Here is a 19,626-nt window from a genome sequence, read left to right as displayed (position 1 = left end):
CCTCCTGCAGTTGAACTTTTCCATGAAATGGCATGGCATTGGTTATTTTATTCATTGAATTATACAGAAGTGTGAAAAGTCACTTTCACATAACATTTCTTTTTTCTTATTTTTGAGTGGTACTAGGATAGTGACCAACTCTGACACTTTTCTTTTGTGAGGGAAAGAGAGAAGTTGTGAGGCAGAATAAGAATCTTGTTAAATACACTTAGAGTTTTTTGATAGGGACAAGGAGAAAAGTGAAGTAAAGATTGCATATGAGGAAAAGAATAGTTAGCAGAATGGGGCAGGCAGAGCTGATTGCTCTGGGTAAGTTTGGGGATAAATTGCCTTGGCAGAGGAACAGGCTTTCTGATGTATGCTCCCCCCCACCCCCCACCCCCACACACTGTGGAAAAGAGATTAGTCATGGTTCTGGGACATGTATATGGGCTATGTCATTGTGAAAGTAACTCAAGGGCACACAGAGAGGTATATTCAACTCTACTTATGCTCCCCAAACCTGTTCTGCACGAAGAGAAGAGAATTTCCTATGCAAAAAGCCAGTAGGTTCATGTAGTGTATGGACTACAGCAGGATGGGGCAAAATTAAGCACCTCTTCTAACACAATCCACAAGCTGGATCCCTTCCCAGAGTTTATGTATAGTGCTAGCATTACCGACACTACTTGTGTTCCCCACAAAGAGAGTCACAGGACTTACGAATAGGAATTGAAAGCTTAATAAAACAATATCAGACAGGAGCAGCAGCAGATAAGGTGGGTACTGCTGACAATTCAGAGAATAAATCATGGTTCAGTTACAGACCACGCTGTATGTGGAGTATATAAAACTAAAGTAATAGAAATGAAAAGGGAGAGGGGGAAATGTCCTGCGTCTACCTACACATGGCTAGGTGAATGTTATGTATAAAGGATCAGCCAAATACAACTTTCACATTTTCCAAGTTTATGTCCGTTCAAATGTGAGATCCCAATTGAAATAATACTTTCCTCATGGCCTGCTTGAAAGAGTAAAAAAGCAGTAAAATACATAAACAAACATGCACATCCCAGCATAGTGAGACTACCTGTAGGGCATGCAGTAAATCAGCCTCCCTTCATATATAAAACACTCAATAAAACAGCTTCCTCATTGCAAAACAGCATATAAAATACATATTGAGCCAGCCTCAACTCTGGAAAAATCCATTAAAAACTAGGTATGGGGAAACTTCAGAAGCTTTAAAGTTTGGTTCTGATAAACATCCATAAGTCAGCATCAGGGCCCTTCATACCCATCAATCCTCTTTTCTCCAACAGGTTCTTTGAGACAGTACTCACCTCTGCAGGATTCTTGCCTTCTTACCTAGTGTTATCTTACTGGGGGGGGAGAAGACTCCATGGTATCTTTTGGGAGTGTATTTTCTTTTCTCTGCCTCTGACAGCTGTGAGGAAAAAGTATAAATTAAGCTTTGCTTATCCTCTTGAACACATGGGATAGGCTAAACTATTTAGGTAATCTTAAAAAAATATCATGGTATGAAACCTGTCATAAATATAAAGGGAAGGATAAACCCCTTTGAAATCCCTCCTGGCCAGGGGAAAGCTCCTCTCACCTGTAAAGGGTTAAGAAGCTAAAGGTAACCTCGCTGGCACCTGACCAAAATGACCAATGAGGAGACAAGATACTTTCAAAAGCTGGGAGGAGGGAGAGAAGCAAAGGGTCTGTGTCTGTCTGTAGTCGTCTTGGCCGGGGACAGAACAGGAATGGAGTCTTAGAACTTTTAGTAAGTAATCTAGCTAGGTATGTGTTAGATTATGATTTCTTTAAATGGCTGAGAAAAGAATTGTGCTGAATAGAATAACTATTTCTGTCTGTGTATCTTTTTTGTAACTTAAGGTTTTGCCTAGAGGGGTTCTCTACGTTTTTGAATCTAATTACCCTGTAAGATATCTACCATCCTGATTTTACAGGGGGGATTTCTTTATTTCTATTTACTTCTATTTTTTATTAAAAGTCTTCTTGTAAAACACTGAATGCTTTTTCATTGGTTTCAGATCCAAGGGTTTGGGTCTGTGGTCACCTATGCAAATTGCTGAGGCTTTTTACCAAACCTTGTCCAGGAAGTGGGGTGCAAGGTTTTGGGAAGTATTTTGGGGGGAAGGACGCGTCCAAACAGCTCTTCCCCAGTAACCAGTATTAGTTTGGTGGTGGTAGCGGCCAGTCCAAGGATAACGGGGGTAATATTTTGTACCTTGGGGAAGTTTTGACCTAAGCTGGTAAAGATAAGTTTAGGAGGTTTTTCATGCAGGTCCCCACATCTGTACCCTAGAGTTCAGAGTGGGGGAGGAACCGTGACAAAACCCAACCAACTTAGCCCACAACTTGAAGTTGTAACTACAAAAGTGCACTGGAATTTTTACCAACAAAATGCCTTCATTTCATGTACTTATTTTAAATGTCAAAAAAGTTTCACTTCAGTTCATCAGGATTTATTATAATCCACATACTTGGACAAGATTTTTCAGTCCTTTTTAAATAAATATATACTTGGTATATAGATCCAGACTGAGGGGAGTATTTCCAGCTGATTTTTTTAAAATATACACATACCAATCAAGTACATTTACAAAAGCATATTTGTAAGTGTTATTTATATCATTCAAAAATATTATGTTCAGTCAATTAGATTTTATCCTCTACCCATGCAAACGATCTGTATATTTTACCATATAATATACTAAGCTACCCATGCAGAGTCGTACCAGGATTGCGGTCTAATTCACAAACTGTAATACTCTTCACGTGCTTGCCCTAATCTTACTTCACCATCCCTTCTCTCGCAATAGTCTCTGGAGTCAGTGGATATGGTACTATGCCCTGGGGCTAGCATATTTGTAACCCTGACCCAGATCGTGAGACAGTGGAGAACTGGAGACCAAGATTGGAATTTTTGGAAGGGGCTAAGAGAACTGACTTTCAATAGGATTTGGATGCTTAACTATCTTAAGCCTCTGTAAATATCCAGCCCATTTTCTGACCAGCACACCTTTACACACACGAAAAGATATTCCAGGCAAAGAATTGTCACAATGAATTCAGAGATCAAGTGGGAAGGAGGCACCATGTTGAACAATAACTTTGAATTTTCTGACTCAAGCCTTAAACTTTTTTGTAACTACGATTTTCTTTTTTTGGTTCAATATGTAAGCTATATTCGTGAACTCTATTTAGTCTCAACAAAGTTTTTGGACGATTAATAATAATCTCTTATATCTCTCTTAAAACGTTTTAACTTCACTAGTACAGGATATAATTTTAGTAAGAGGTCACGCAGTTTGCATAATCAGAATTTGTTGTGCAGTTTGACATAAAAACTAGATAAAAGACTAGTACAAATAAGAGAGAGCAATTATATCTTTGCTAACATAGCCATTAAAATTTGGTGAAAGTCAAGTGCTCTGAAAATGCTCTCATCAGACAAAAGAATAACTAATGTGACATTGTCACCTTTTTTTAGGGTCATTGTGCCATTGCATAGGCACAAAGTGTTCTTTTAAAAAACATCCTTTAAATCCACGTTTGAACAAACTTCAGAAACTTAAATGAAAAAAACTTTCAAAAATTTGTTGTTTAAATTGTTATTTGGTTTTTAATTGCTTTTGGGTACACAAATAATTAGAGACTCAATAATTGCTATGTTTCAGAGTAGCAGCCATGTTAGTCTGTATTCGCAAAAAGAGAAGGAGGATTTGTGGCACCTTAGAGACTAACCAATTTATTTGAGCATAAGCTTTCGTGAGCTACAGCTCACTTCATCAGTCTCTAAGGTGTCACAAGCACTCCTTTTCTTTTTGCGAATAATTGTTATGCAACTAGAACAAGAACTTTGAAAAACAATTGCCAGTTTACTCATTATTATGGATATTAGTTAATTTCAACTGTTCCTCAGATGTGAAAAATGCAAATTAAGGTGCATTTTTAATCATCAAAAATATTTCTAAGAGTATAATATTGTCTATTGTCATTTCAATATCTAATCAAGTAAACTCCTACAGCAGGCTTTATTCTAGCAAAACCTGATGTAATTAATAGTTGTGGTATGATTTTCTATAAATTGAATCCTAAAACTCTTATTTCTAAGATCTAATAAACTAGAAGATAGGTTTTTGATACTTCTGTGATGCCACATTTAAAGCTGTCTCATGATTTTATAATAATTATATAAAATTCTATTTTCAGGGTCCTGTAGTGCTTCAGTATACACTGACTCCAGGCTAGCACTGGATATGAGTTTCATAGCCAATTACAGAATTTTTAACAATTTGGTTAAAAAAAATTGAAACATTGACTGAGTTTTTTTGTTAGAAAGGAGGACCATATACACCATCTTCCCCCCCAAAAGCCCACGAAAGCTTATGCTCTAATAAATTTGCTAGTCTCTAAGGTGCCACAAGTACTCCTGTTCTTTTTCCCCAAAAAAGTGTTTAGTGGTTTTTGATAGATATTTAGCACCTGAAATTAGATAATTATAGCAAAGTGCAGTCTGTAAAGCTGATAGGTTATGCAATTTTTTTAAGATTAAGAAGTTAACATACTACTGTGTATTTTAATATAATATTTATAATCATTTAACAAATTGCAAGAAGGTCCATTAGAACTATGCTGTGCATAAAGACCATGTTAGTGCACGGCTTTAGGGTATTTGTCACAGATTTGGGTATATCCAAATCTTCCTTCAGAATCAAACTTACATTTAAAGAAATTATGAACAAATTTTCAAACTTAAGCTGCGAAATAGGTGGCCTGATTCTAAGAAGTTCTGCCACAGCTGGGCCTCCTGTGGAATAACTGAGAGCTGTGGCTGCTCAGCACCTCTGTAAATCAGGCCACTTGTTTAGGTGCCTAATTTTCGATTTAGGTGCTTTGGCTGTGAAGTTATTCTGCATGCAGACCACCAGTGCAAAGTTCTCATCTTAAATCTGCAGACAGAATGAATCAACAGTTCTGAGAGAGATGTGAGCTGCCTTCTTCATCTCAATGGGGTGTTGAATCTATGATTATTTATGATTACAATTTAAAGGTGATCTGAAGAGTGGGGAAAACGAGACTGAATGATGACTCCATACCATAGTAACTGCGGTTCTTTGATGATTACCTGCATAGGTTCGCATTCTTAATCCATCCTCATTCCCAATGTTTCAGAGATTTGCAACAGATTTTTGATTTAGTGAAAGTGGAGACACGCAGGGATATACATAGGGGTGCTCGTGCAGCCCCAATGGACACTACTGTCCAGAAAGTTCTGAGCTTGCACACACAAGACATACATATATCATCTCAGTGAGGGCCATGTGAGTTATTATCTCAAATACCCAATTACTATGAAAAAAGAAAAGGAGTACTTGTGGCACCTTAGAGACTAACAAATTTATTTGAGCATAAGCTTTCATGAGCTACAGCTCACTTCATCGGATGCTCAAATAAATTTGTTAGTCTCTAAGGTGCCACAAGTCCTCTTTTTCTTTTTGTGGATACAGACTAACACGGCTGCTACTCTGAAACCAATTACTATGGTAAATTATTATTCATTGGCAAAGCTGAGTGGGACAGGCTGAATAATAAAATGTATGTGTAAGAAAGAAAACTTAAGTATTTTGTATTTTTAATGTTCAGTGCATGGCATATTGGTAATACAGTAAAAGCCTCATTTTCCTCCAAGTGATTATATACATATATGTTCCAGTGTAGGAGTATGTGTGCACAAGGCACTCTAGTACCAGCAGGGAGAGCACGTGCCCCCACTGTCCTCATGTACTGAGCCGAGAGTATAAAGGGGCATGGCATCCGCCTCCCTGGCAAGAGTTGTAGCTACCCTCTGCTCTTCAGCTTTGAGTAGCCAACCTTTAGAAAAGAGATTTGTATCTTATTTGTATATTGTAGTTAGGTTTATTGTTTGTGTAGTATAGATTAGCTAGGGTAGGTAGTTAGAAAACCCCCAGAATAGAGAACTATGGAAAAATCCCCAGGGTTCAAGCAACATGCTATGTACAGGGGGGTCATGATCCCTGTTAGTGATAGGTTTCAGAGTAGCAGTCGTGTTAGTCTGTATTCGCAAAAAGAAAAGGAGTACTTGTGGCACCTTAGAGACTAACAAATTTATTTGAGCATAAGCTTTCGCTTATCCGATGAAGTGAGCTGTAGCTCACGAAAGCTTATGCTGAAATAAATTTGTTAGTCTCTAAGGTGCCACAAGTACTCCTTTTCTGTTAGTGATAGTTATTAAAGCTGCCTAATTTACGTAGGTGAGGGATATATGTCCTACTTCTACCTTCTTCCCAACAAGGATGAAGAAGTGGAGGGATCTTCACCTTAAGATGCAACTCCTGGAAAAGACTGTGTGTTGCTCTTCAGAACTTGACCACAAGAGGACAGACAACAGAGTTCAAGCCTCAGACTCAATACAGATTGTTCTATGAGCTGAGACCTCTAGGAGATCTAAGCTTCCCAGACATCGCCAATCAGCATAATTTTTAGTAGGCCCTTTTCACCAGATCTTGTCGGCTTTGAAGCAGTCATTTTGACATTTGAGGTGAGGACTACACGCTAACCGTATCTCACCTTCCACTTTGTGGAAAGCACCTCCCCCTCTTTTTATGGTACATGGATAGAGATTACTTTGGACAAGTCAGTGCTCAAACCGTAAAGGAGGGATATGTCCTCCAGTTCACCTCCCTCCCTTTACGTAGTCCACCTTTCCCATCTCTTTTGAGGGACCCATCTCACAAGACTGTTTTAGTTCAGGAAGAACAGTCTCTTTTGGAAATGGGACCAATACAAACACAGAGGGTAAGGCACCTATTTCCAGTACTTCCTGATTACCAAAAGGAGAGGTGGTCTTTGACCCATTGTGGACCTAAATCAGTTCAGTTTTCTTATCAAAAAATTAGTTTCAGGATGGCAACCCTTGTATCTATTATCCCTTCCTTCGACATTGGAGTGCTCCCTTTGTTTGGCAGGATGCTTACTTTCATGTGGCAATACACCTTGACCTCAGAAAGTATCTTTGATTGATGTCGGGCAACAAACACTACCAATACATGGTACTACCCTTCGACCTACCTTCAGCTCTAAGGCTGTTCACCAAGAGTATGACAGTGGTCTTGGCACATCTGCACCATGTAGGTGTTCAAATATTTCCCTACCTGGATGATTGGTTAGTTTGGGGAATGTGAAGCACTCACATCCAACACAGCATCCTCCTCATCAGACATCTATTCTCTCATCTAGGCCTAAAATTGAATATAGAGAAATCAGCATTAAAACTGATACACTGAACATGTTACATAGGAACAGATGTAGACACCACAACTGCCATGGTTTATCTTTTGATGGGCAGGTTTCAGTCCATAGTCTCTCTATCCAAAAGCCTCAAGTCCAACCTAGGGACAACACAGTGCGCTGTATCTACAACTATTGGCCTCATGCACATACGTGACTCAGCATGCCAGACTTCACCTCAGATGGCTACAGGCCTGCCTTCACTCGGTATATCATCCAAGCAGACATTTGCAGATTTGCATACTTGCATGAGAGCTTCAGTCTTGGATTGGTGGTTGGACCCTTAGAACATATGCAAAGGGTTCCTTTTCTACCAGCAGAACCAACTTGTAACAGAAATGTTCACCCATCTGGTGGCAGCCAGGAGCTGAGCCGCAGGACCAGGAACAGAGCCCCAGGCGTGGGTCCAGCGGCAGCCAGGGCCCCGTGTGTGGGGCTGGGAAAAGAGCCCGGGCCCAGATCCAGCAGTAGCTGGGGCCCCACGTGCGGGGTTGGGGAAAGAGCCCCGGGCGCGGGTCCAGCAGCAGCCAGGGCCCTGCATGTGGGACTGGGAGCAGAGCCTTGGGCAGGGGTCCAGGGGCAGCTGGGACCCTGCATGCAGGGCTGGAAACAGAGCCCCAGGTGCGGGTCCTGCAGTTGGGAGTTGGGACCCCACGTGCGGGGTCAGGAGCAGAGCCCCAGGCACTGGGACAGCAGGGCCGGGACCCCACACAAAAATTGGGGGTGCTGCAGCACCCCCCACACCCTTAGTTCCTTTGCCTATGAGAATACAGAGGATGGCAGGCAAACTCTAATCTCTAGACACTTTTGATATGTCTTGTACTGTCTTAGTGGACTCAACATCTGATTCCATATGGAAGCAGAGATTCGTAATGGAAGGACAAAAGAATCTTAAGTCTAACATGCTAGTGAAAATGGATGGTATCTCTTTAAGACAGAGTCCAGCCTTGGAATTGGTAATGATTAAGTATCTGAAAACTGGTAAACAGGCTTAGTGTCTGTGTTGATGCAAATTACCTGACTGACTGCCCTGAGAAAGACTTGCCCATAGCCCTGAGCAAAGAGGACACATCTGGCCAGTCAGTGGATTCTGTTACACCAAAGAGCTCAGATTTTGACCCTCCAGAATGGGGAGGAAGGGAAAAACTAAACCTTACAAATAAAAGCCACAGGTTAACCCTAAATTGCCAAAGCTGCAATGGTATTGAGCAGAAGGCGTGGCATGACAAAAATGATTGTAAATGTACACTTGAAATGAATTTGATGTTAATATTAATGCTAATTAATTCTTGTGACTAATGTGTTGCTAATACCAAGAACTGTAAAAATGTACACTGTGCCTAATCTTTTGGAAAAACCCTTGAACATGTTAACAGTGATACATAAGAACACACTTTATGTTAAAAGGCCTTGTGATATTGATATTTCGCAGTTATTGCCTGTAACTAGTCTTGAAACTGTACACAGGAGAAAAGACATTGCAGACCTAATGTGCTGTATAAGAAGGGAAACTGAGGCACACTACCCTATTGCTTTCATGGCTAAATGCCAAGATTCTACACTATGAAAAACATTAGTATTTACATTAACTTGATGTTAATTGGGTTTCCTGTGTTTGCCCTGTTTCTTAGCAGTTTGTCCTGAATTTGGCATTTTCAGTTGTGACCCAAGAAGGCACGGTTACACAAGGCAAGTCAGTGCACCCCAAACTACAATCTCTGCACCTCACAGCATTGATGATCTCTGGTTGAACAATGAGGAGAGAGTTTGTTCCTGAGATGTCTAGGCCATTTTGGTGAGCAGCAGAAAGGATTCCACCACAGCCACACATGCATTAAAATGGAAAAGGTTTTCAATCTGGGTGGAATCTCACCAATTATCACCAAACAGCACAGAGACTAGATATATACTATACTGTCTGTTACAGCTGAAATCCTCTGGCATCTCTGTCAGTTCAGTGAGAGTCCATCTAGCATCCATCTCTGCAGTATACCCACCAGTGGATGGGTATTCTATCTTTTCACTTCCTTGGAATCCAGATTTTCAAAGGGGCGAATTCCCTTGTACTTTCCTGTATCTGATACAGTAATTTTTATGGGACCTGAATGTAGTATTGTCTTGCTTGATGGGCTCCCCTTTGAACCTTTGGCAACAACATTTCTTCCACTGTTATCAATGAAATAGTGTTTCTGGTAGCAGTTACCTCCGCTCGGAAGGTGTCAGAGCTACAGACACTTTTAGCTGATTCTCCTTTCACATATTCCACAAAGACAAGGTCCCTCTTAGTCTGCATGCTAAGTTTGTGCCTAAGGTGGTTTCATCATTGCACCTCAACCAGACTATTCATCTGCCAGTGTTCTTTCCAAAGCCTCATTCTTCCAAGGATGAAGAAAAGCTTCATAAATTGGCTGTCCAAAGGGCTCTGGCACTTTACTTGTACTGCACAGTCTTTCAGATCCTCTCCCAAACTCTTTGTATCCTACGCTGAGAGGATTAAAGGGCAACCTGTTGCAACATGTATTTCTTGTTGGATTTCTGACTATCGAGTTTTGCTACGTTTAAGCTGGCAAAGGTATGTCCTCCACCAAGGATAACAGCCCAGTCCATTAGGGCTCATTCTACTTCATCAGCCTTTTTGAGCAACACTCCTGTCGTGGATATTTGCAAAGCAGCAACATGGTTGTGTGTACAAGCCTTCTCCAGACACTACTCTCTTACTCAAACTTCCTGAGATGAGACTTCAGCAAGTCAGTGTTAGTCGCTCTTCAAATAATGTGAAGTCCCACACCCTGTCCGGAAATTTCTGGTGAGTCACCTCACAGTAGAACATATATGTGCACAATCACCGGAAGGAGAAAAAGTGGTTACTTGTTGGTACAGTAACTGCTGTTCTCGAGGTATGTTGTGCACATAGACATTCCATGACTCTCCCACCTCCCCTGCCACTTCAGGTACGATACCCTGGCCATGTGAACGAACAGAGAGAGAGACAGTGGCCAGGCCCTTTTATATCTTTGGCTCAGTGCACAAGGACAGTCGAGGGTACATGCGTTGCTTGCTGGCACTGCTAGCAAAAGTTGTTGTTTGAGAGTTCATTGGGCACAGTGAAATGCATATGTGTACAATCCATTTTGAAGAACAACAGTTATTGCACAGGTAAGTAACTGGGTGTTTGTGAAGTGTACTGGTTTTCAAGCTCAAAAAATAATAATATAATGAGCAGAGGTTTACTTGCAGGTGTAAGCCTTGCTGGCAAAATAGTCCTCCTTGTTAACCCAGCTAAGGGTTATATAATCTAGCATTACCACAATGAGTTATTCTTTTTTTTTTCCCCAGAAAGGAAAAGTAATAGTTTGGTCCAACCACCTCTGTGTCCTTCCTTCACACTTCATTTCATCTCATTACATTTAGAAGGATTATTCAACAAATCCCCAACCCACTAGGGAATATCAGATAGTGCAGAATATGGCAGCCATTTGTTCAGTGGTGCGTTTTTCAGGGAGCAAATTAGACCTGTGCTGCAACATCATCACTCACTTATGATTCATTTTCATATGTAATTCAAGAAGTTGTTTGTAACCTCTTAAGCCAGGGTTATGACTGTCCGAAAGAGTGCTTCTCTCCCCATGTGATACCATGGCAGGTGAGGTCAGGTGAGGTTCTCAAGCTAATGGCTTCTTGGTTTTTAATACAAAGAGGCTGGTGGCAAAATGGCTTCAGCTGAGAAATTGTCTTTCCCCCTGGTCTGCTGATCTTAAGAGCAAAATGCAAGGCCTATCTGGTTTCCCAGGCTTTTGAGAAGGGGGTGATTTAGGATGATGTGTGTGAAATTAGGTATTGGGTTATTGGTAGTCTTGATGAGTTATTTAGATAAGGAAGAATTTGTAGTTTCTGATTTACTTTGTAAAAATGTGTAGTTGTTGTTATAGTACATGAGCCCCAAGAGTATATAGATATGCATATTTCCAAAAATCCAAATGCATACTTAATGCAAAGTAAATGATACTCTGTCTACTGCGGATGGACATGTTGATACCATTCTGATTTCTGTCTAGGGCCAGAAAAAGTAGCGTCAACATTTTGTGGGAATTTCTCATTAGTTTGCCAGTCTGGAGGCCTGATCTTGCAAAATGCTGTCTGTCGCCTATGGGGAGCTGAATGCCCTCAGATTGCTGTGAAGTCAGTGGAAGTTAAGAGCTGGTAACACTGCCAGTTTTGTATACTCTACCGTTTCCAATAATTCAGATATATATTGGATAAGCATCCAAACTTTGGAAATGTATCTGAATTGAATTTGAACTTCAAACCATTTGAGTCTGCTAAACCTTATATTAACTAAGAATATTCTCAGTGTGAAAATGCTATAAGATAACTTGGTATATTTTATTTAAAAAACAGTGCGTTTTCTTATCTAGATGGAAATTGGTCTAGCTAAAGACCAAACACGACACACAGAAGAGATTTTCAGGCTCAAAGAAGACGCTAGAATGGAACTAGACATTGAAAGACAAAAGCACCAAGAATTAATAGCAAAATATCAGAAAGATCAAGAGGAACTACGGATGAAGGTTTGGAGCAATTGAAAGGAAGTTGGTGTTGCAACCGTAGATAATATACCTTGGAGACAAAAAGGAGTGGGGTGGGGGAACCTAATCCCCTTAGATTGTGTTTCTTCATCTAGATAGGTTACTAGCATGTCATTACACTTTCTCCCTGTTCTAGTATATACAGTACATTTTGTATTATTTGAAATGGAACAGAGCAAACACATTTTGCATATAGCTATTTCATTTAAAGGTATTATAGGGTAGATATTTTTGCATTTACTCAGACCCAGATTTCTCCTAGCTATAGTTTTTTGACATGTTGATTTTTCTTGCAATGTCATACAATGGGCTAACTGAATTAAAAAAAAATCAAACTATATTTCTTACACAATTTATTTAATTAAAAGTAAAATCAAAGCCCTTGGACTACTCTGAACTATACTGGGCTGGCATAGAGGTATCCCCAGTAGTTTCTCCCTCCTTACCTGAGTTTAGTGTTTATTGGACAAAGCCAAGTATTGAGTCCATTAGTTCTCCCTTTATCTATGTTAATTTCTTTCATTCAATACAATTTTCTATTCCTTTCTCTTTTCAGATGTTTTTCTAGCCAGGTAAACCACCAGTTATCTGAATCCTATTTATCCAAATCTGAGTTTTCCAAAATTCATATAAAAACTGAAAATAGTTTTCCAAAAGTTTTAGACATCCTTTGAGACATTTGGAGAATCAAGAAAGGGATTTTTATTATGTTTATTTCAAATGCATTATTTTAAGCCAATGTTTAAACAGTTGAAAATAAAACATTTTATTTTCATAGTATCTATATATTATTTTTTTAAAAAGACTATCTACTTGCTCTAGAGGTTGAAATTGAGATTAGAAATCAAAAGACTTTTTCCCATTTCTAGCACAGTTTCACTATTTGACCTTAGGCAAATCACTTAAATCTCTCTGTGCCTGAGTTTTCTTACATTTTAAAAGCACTTTGACATCCTTGAGGGGTATTCTATAAGTCCAAAGTAGTGGTATTGTTCATTTGTACCTGTTAGGAGCTACACATCTTTACTTTCAGAGCTCCTTTTGTCTGGTATCAAATTTCTACGTAACCAAATAAATAATTGCATGTGAACTAATGTACGATTTATCATACAGATACCTGAATTAATATCCAGTGCCATCAACAGCCTAAGGATGGAAGTGGGAATTCTTAAAAACCAGCTTCAGGAAGCCCAGGTCAAACTTACAGAGAAAGATGGAGATAAGGAAGAAGAAATGCGAAGCCTTAAAAGGCTGGTTACTAAGCTTGAATTTCAGCTGAAGAAGGAACAGAACAACAGTGATTCATTATCAGAGGGCATGAGGAAAGAAATTAAAGAGAAGTCAGATGAACTGGAAAAATTAACCCAGGAGCAAGCAGAGCTGATTCAGAATTTGAGTCAGGCTCAAGAGGAGGTAGGAACTTGACCAAAGACATGCCCTGCTACATTTAGTATTAAATATGTGTGTACTATTCTATTATCATGTTACAAACGTGCAATTTAGATCAATGTAAAAGAAGTGCAGACTTTTAGAATAAACTAAAATCTTCAACTCTAGTGTGTTAATTTTAAAAGTCTTTAAAATGAATAATCTGTAAATCAAATGAAAAGCAAATTTTATGAACAAATTTTGAAATAATTAGTGTGAAAACCCCTGTTAGTGCATTATTACAAGAATACTCATCCCTTTCAGGTCTTTGAAGGCACCTCTCCTTCCACCTCATGTTTAACAACACTCTAAAGATATAATTTAAAGGAACCCTGGATTTTTTCAAAATAGAAAACATGGACTATTACAAACACTTTAAACATGATAGTAATATTCCATCTAGCAATCTTATTCATATTTGAGATAATTAATTAGAAAAAAATTGTACTTGTACACCATGGATATGGGAGTGCATAAAATGTTTCACAGAAATCAGTTTACAACTATTTTGCATACAAGAAAAAAAGCTAGCTTTTTGGATAATTTTTTCACAATGAATAATGCAACCAGTGTGAATAATGCAAATATGCACAGACAGCCATTGCCTCTGTTGCATCAAACAATTCCAAACATTTCTTCTTTTTCTGTCCAATATTTCTTGTCTTATGAAATCCTAGACACAATAGGGATGCATTCCCTGCAAGCAGTCTCTTTTGGGTACATCTTCGCTGCAATAAAAGACCCGCGGCCCAGCTAGGGCTAGCTTGGGTCAGCTGACTCTGGTTTGCAGGGCTCGAGCTGTGGGGCTAAAAATTGGGGTTGGGCTGGAGCCTCGGCTGAGAAAACCTTCCCTCCTCACAGGGATTCAGAGCCCAGGCTCCAACCCAATCCCAAACTTCTGCACTTTGCAGCCCTACAGCCTGAGCCCCCAGAGCCCAAGTCAATTGGCCCGGGCTCTGAGTCTCGCAGCCCATAGGTTTTTTTACTGCAGTGTAGGCGTACCCCTTTTTGCTTTTCTTTTGTGAGTGATACTCAGGTGAGGCCAGGCATGTTGATGTGGTAAACTTGGCTTACTGTGCCTGCTTTGCAGGCATTTTTCACTGTCTAGACCTATCTTTATAAAATTCTACTACTAAAGTGGTCATTTTGCTTCTGAGAAAATGGGACCTGAAGGAGTAGAGCTGGAGCATTGCAACATCTTGTATTTATAGCTTGGTGGTCTGTTTTCTGCCAAGTTTGAAACTGTCTTGATTATTTCCCATTTTATGCCATTTCCGGGTAGCCAACTTTTCATCCTTGATATATGTTTGCTATCTCAGCCTTTAAATCTTCTATTACCTCCTTTATTCTTTAACAAATTGATTATATTGCTGTGATTTTGTTTTAGATAATGAAGGTCCCTTCAGTCCTCAGAATGACTGAGCCCAACACTGACCACATCTTTAGCTCTGTTTCTGCCATTTTTTCCCTCCTCATAATGTCAAAGTCATCTCATATTTCTCCAGGCCTTTTTGCCTAAAGTCAGTTGCTCCATTCAGCTGCACTCACTTAAATCTGATTGTTTACAGCATAGGATTCTTCTCCCTCTCTTCCCTTTATACTGCTGCACTATGTACAGATCTTTAAGTGGTGGCATACTGACCTCTCTTTTTGTCCCATATCTAGTCATAGAATCATAGAATATCAGGGTTGGAAGGGACCTCAGGAGGTCATCTAGTCCAACCCCCTGCTCAAAGCAGGACCAATCCCCAATTTTTGCCCCAGATCCCTGAATGGCCCCCTCAAAGATTGAACTCACAACCCTGGGTTTAGCAGGCCAATGCTCAAACCACTGAGCTATCTCTTCCCCCACTCTATTCTTGTCCCCTCCCCTTTTTTCCTTTCTCCCCTCCCTTTACTTCTCTCTTCACCTCTCTTTCCCTTCCCTCTGCTGAAATTCTATGAACACCCCATTTTTGGGTGATTGGATGGTGACACGAGAAGTACTTTAATCATTCTTCATCTCCTTATTTCTTTCTCCTTGTCTTTTTCTTGTCTTGTCCCAAGAACAAGCATCCCCTTCTTCTCTCCCAGGGTGGGAGATGGGGAGAGGTTTGTGATTGTAACTCAGGGATACTTCCTCTTGTTCCCCTTTCCTCCTGGTGAGAATGAAAGCAAATTGCCATAGTGATGGTGTTTTGAGGCAAGTAGATTGTTGTTTCACTCAATGCAAATCTAAGACTTTGTGCATCCATAGGTCACTGGCTTTGGAATGACACAGTGAATATCAGAACTGATGGGGCAAATTGCTGAGCCTCATATAAAAATTCATTAATTCAGTCGTGCTTGAAAATAATATAAATGTGACAGGAAAGGTGAAAAAATGTAGTTCTCTGGTTTTAAAGAAAGGTCAAATATGAAAAAAAGCATTTTCTAATCACTCACTGTACAAAATAAACTTCCTTGAAGTGTTTTACTGCTTCAGCAGATTAAATGTTCCACAGTATTATTCCTCAATAACTTTCATAAATTGTTACTTGACAATTTCCCCTTTTAGAATAGATCTTATGCAAAGACTGCAAATAAAACAGAAGTGTCCCAATAGCATGACTAAGTATAGCTATAGAAAACATTTAGCATGATTTTAACAGTGGGAGCAGCTTGAGATATGGCATATGAAAGTCGTATTTTAGCCACCGAATGCCTATGTAGTAGCATTCTACTAGCAAGAAAACACAATCTCTCTCTCCTGCTATCCATCTGAACTATTCAGACCAACTCATCCACAAGTCTTTGAGCCAAGTACTGATTTAATTCATGTAGTCATTTTAAAGCAAATCCTCACTTGTCAGCAGCTCAGGTTATGCCTCATTGTGTTCCAAGTACAGTGGAATGGTTTTGACCCCAGACAACTGAAAAATTAGAAAATTGGGTATCTGATTTTTTTTTTGTAGTATAGTCATAATTTTATCAACTCACCCTGTATGTGAACATATACCCTCTGATCACCAGTACCCTATGTTTGAGGAGTTCAGTAAGCACCCAGCATCTATCCCTTTTAGAGTGATGATGTTTCATAAAGTATGTGTTTCTTTCTATTTGCAGAACTCTCTTCTCCAGGAAACGGTGCGTAGAGAGTGTGAGGAACGCTATGAGCTAACTGAAGCTTTGACTCAAGCTAGAGAACAAGTATTTGAACTGAAGAGGCTCAGTGGAAACTTCCCACTGTCACAATGTTCACTCAGTCAGGGCAGCCTAATCTCCTGTGCTGCACTGGTCAGTAATCATGGACAGAAGAGCCTTATGAGCCCAAACTCTGGGAAAGGAATCACACACTCAGGCCTGTGTAGTATTTCAAGAGCTGCTAATGCACCAGCCTTCAATAAACACAAAAGCAGTGGTAAAGTGGGTTTGCCAGCTCTAACTCCACCACACCCTCCCAGGGAAAGAGCGTCTTCTGTGAATGAATCCAAGAACAGAATAACTGCAGTTATAAGAAGACAACTGAGTCAGCTCTGATGCATAAAAATGTTCAAGGACAGTACATTGGTAAACCATGAAAACCATTTCAGTGCATTATGTGGTCACTTAATTGTGGACTATAGGGGCAAAATGGTACCAGAAAGTTAAACTTTCCTGGCAATTAGCATATTTCTATTTTTTTTTTTTTTTTACAATTTAAAATTAACCTAATATCTGTTATGTAGTTATATTTTACAAGGCAATCATGGTTGCTTATTTTTTGTTCAACAATATAATGGAGTTAAAATGCTACATGTATTTCAAGGTGAGAAATATAAAAAGAAAAACACAGTACTCCTCCAAGAGGTGTTTTCAGCAAATCTGGCACAACTGTAATTAAGATATTTGAAAAGCTCCAGAATTATTTCACCAAACCATCACCATGTCCTGGTCTTCATATTTCAAATTGTATCCAGATTAACTCCAGTGCCAGTTAGTGTTGTACAAATGTACCTCAAGCATTAAGGGACAGATTTTGTCCTCCTTTCATTGAATAGCAACATACTTGCAAGTAGTTCCATTTCAGCCAATGGGATTGACTGTTTTTGCAATAATTTACTACTCACCATGAGAGAAGATGGCAGAATCAAACCCTAAATAATAGACAAAATATTGCACGGAAGCAACGTCCCACCCATTGCTGTATAAGTCCTGTACCCACTCCAGTAAAGGAACCCAGAACCCTTAGGTTAATTGACATAGCTCCACTGAGGTCATTGAAACTATGCCAATTTAGGCTAACAGTCTTATGGGGATCTTTTAAAATTCTTCCTTTACGAGAAATGACTTACTATGTATCAAAATTAAAACCCAGTGTCCCTAGGGTATACACTGTTCCAGTTACTTTTTCCATAACTCAGGACCCCAAGTGATGTGACAGCTTCAGGAATGCATTGTACCCAAAAGCCAGCAGGTTCGGTACTGCCTCAGTCTGAAAGATGTGGCCTTTTGATTTTCATCAAACCAGCATCATCATATTGAGCTACCTCCTTTCAGTTTGAGGTGATCCTTCTGCTTGTACATAGGGGCATACACTCAGTTGTTACACAACAGAATTAACATTTTCATTTTACTACTGTGAACTTGGGGCTGTGCTTTTTTCTGGAACATGCCACAGGGATACTCATTTAAAATAAATAAATAAACCTAGCAGTCTGCATTAGTTTGATGTGATTGAGTTGGTGCTCTATGGTAGCCTCAGATTTCACTCCCTGGACCACCAAATCCTTGGAGTGTTCTGGGACAGTCACTCACACTTACCTTTGTGTGTTCCCAGGAGAGTTCTGTTCAGGCTCAGATTCAGGTTGGTGGCTGTGACATGAACTAAAACCTCATGGGAAGGAGATTAAACTTGGAAACTTTGGAGATTGTCAGAACCGTAATCAGCAACTAGAGGACTGAGAGGTTGCACGATCCTTTTGAAAGCTTCGGAACTGGACACACTGTTCTCTTCTAGTCACATTGTTGTTCTTCACAGGACACTTTAAGTGCTAGCCATGAGACACTTTTGAAATCACACACTGGATCTTGACCTCTAACTTTCCTGGTCCTGAAAAGATCACAGTGTCCTAAAATGACTGTAGTATTCCATGAGAGACAAGGTGGGTGGGGTGATATCTTTTATTGGACCAGCTTCAGTTGGTGGAAGGGATAAGTTTTTGAGCTTAACAGAGCTCTTCTTCAAGCCTGGAGGAGAAAAGTAGAGCTAGAATTAGGCCAATGCTGAGCACTTCTATAAATTCCCACCTCTATTTTCTAGTTCTATATGCAATATATATATACACACACACACTGTTTTACTGGAATTATTTAGTTACGCTGTGACTCATATATGGACCAGATCCTTCAGTCTTTTATGCAGGCAAAACTCCCATTGACCTCAGGGGGAGTTTTGCCTGCCAAGGAGCAGTATGATTAGTTCACATCTCAATTATAATCAGAAAGGGTCAGATCTCCATGGCCAACTGAGTTCTGCTTGGTTCAGGGCCTGAGGAGTGACAGGAGAAGCCTTTCCGCTTCCCTGAATGTGCGACTAAACAAGGAGACTCAGGGCTGCTGTAAAATATGCCAGCTTACTTTCCCATATGGGCTACTTCACCAACCAGAGATCTCCAGAGCGCAGTGAGAGGAAAGGGAAGCGGAGGCTACATATACCACCACCTATGCTAGTTTTATGCCTCTTGGAGATCCCCCTACATCAGGGGAATCCTTATCTCCCATACTAAGGCAGTTGTCCATTCCCTTTGTGCTGCTGGAGCAATGCAAAAGGGACAGAGTCATAGTCTGGGATCTGGTCCCCTGGTCTGCTGTAAAGTAGATGTAGCTTCATAGACTATGAACTGCAGAGTCATAAAATGTAAAGTAAGAAATACCAACACAGAATGAGAACAATCATTGGAGTAAAGTAGTTAGCACTGAGAAAACATATAAATCACAGCTCAAGGAGCTGGTCAAGAACAGAGTTCCTGGCTTCCTTTTCTGTCCTTACCTCACAGAAATCCAGAACTCTCTGCTAAGCAATGAAACATGTCAGGAAATCCTGCTCAGTGATGCTGAGGTTTTAAAGACAACATGACAGGATCGAAATTAATTTCACAGAGCAGAACAATGGGAGTAAAAAATGTAATAGCTGATGCATTTCTTTTACTTGGCTGAAACTTACCAATGTGGGGGCAGGGGGTAGCACTAAAAATGTATTGTAAGGTCCCTGATTACATCAGTGAGCCATGGTGTCGGCTGGAGGTAATACTTCTATTAAAAATGATGGCGTTTGTGCCGTAGATTTGTC

At 39.9% G+C, this 19,626-nt stretch overlaps 1 protein-coding gene across 1 annotated transcript in view; it reads left to right on the top strand.

Annotated features, from left to right (window-relative positions):
* The window catches only part of LEKR1 (leucine, glutamate and lysine rich 1), a 122,534-nt gene extending 105,576 nt beyond the window's left edge, over window positions 1-16,958 (top strand). Inside the window, exons 11-13 of the mRNA XM_084638695.1 lie at window positions 11,739-11,891; window positions 13,023-13,322; window positions 16,422-16,958. Coding sequence (XP_084494821.1) covers window positions 11,739-11,891; window positions 13,023-13,322; window positions 16,422-16,835 — 867 coding nt within the window. The 3' untranslated portion in view covers window positions 16,836-16,958. The remainder of the gene's footprint in view (window positions 1-11,738; window positions 11,892-13,022; window positions 13,323-16,421) is intronic.
* Window positions 16,959-19,626: the final 2,668 nt, after the last annotated feature.

This window comes from Lepidochelys olivacea (genome assembly GCF_965140295.1).
Source record: "Lepidochelys olivacea isolate rLepOli2 genome assembly, chromosome: 9".
In the NCBI taxonomy this organism is placed as follows: domain Eukaryota; kingdom Metazoa; phylum Chordata; order Testudines; family Cheloniidae; genus Lepidochelys; species Lepidochelys olivacea.
The sequence above is the reverse complement of the archived record's forward strand: the minus strand, read 5'-3'. Positions and strand labels throughout refer to the sequence as shown.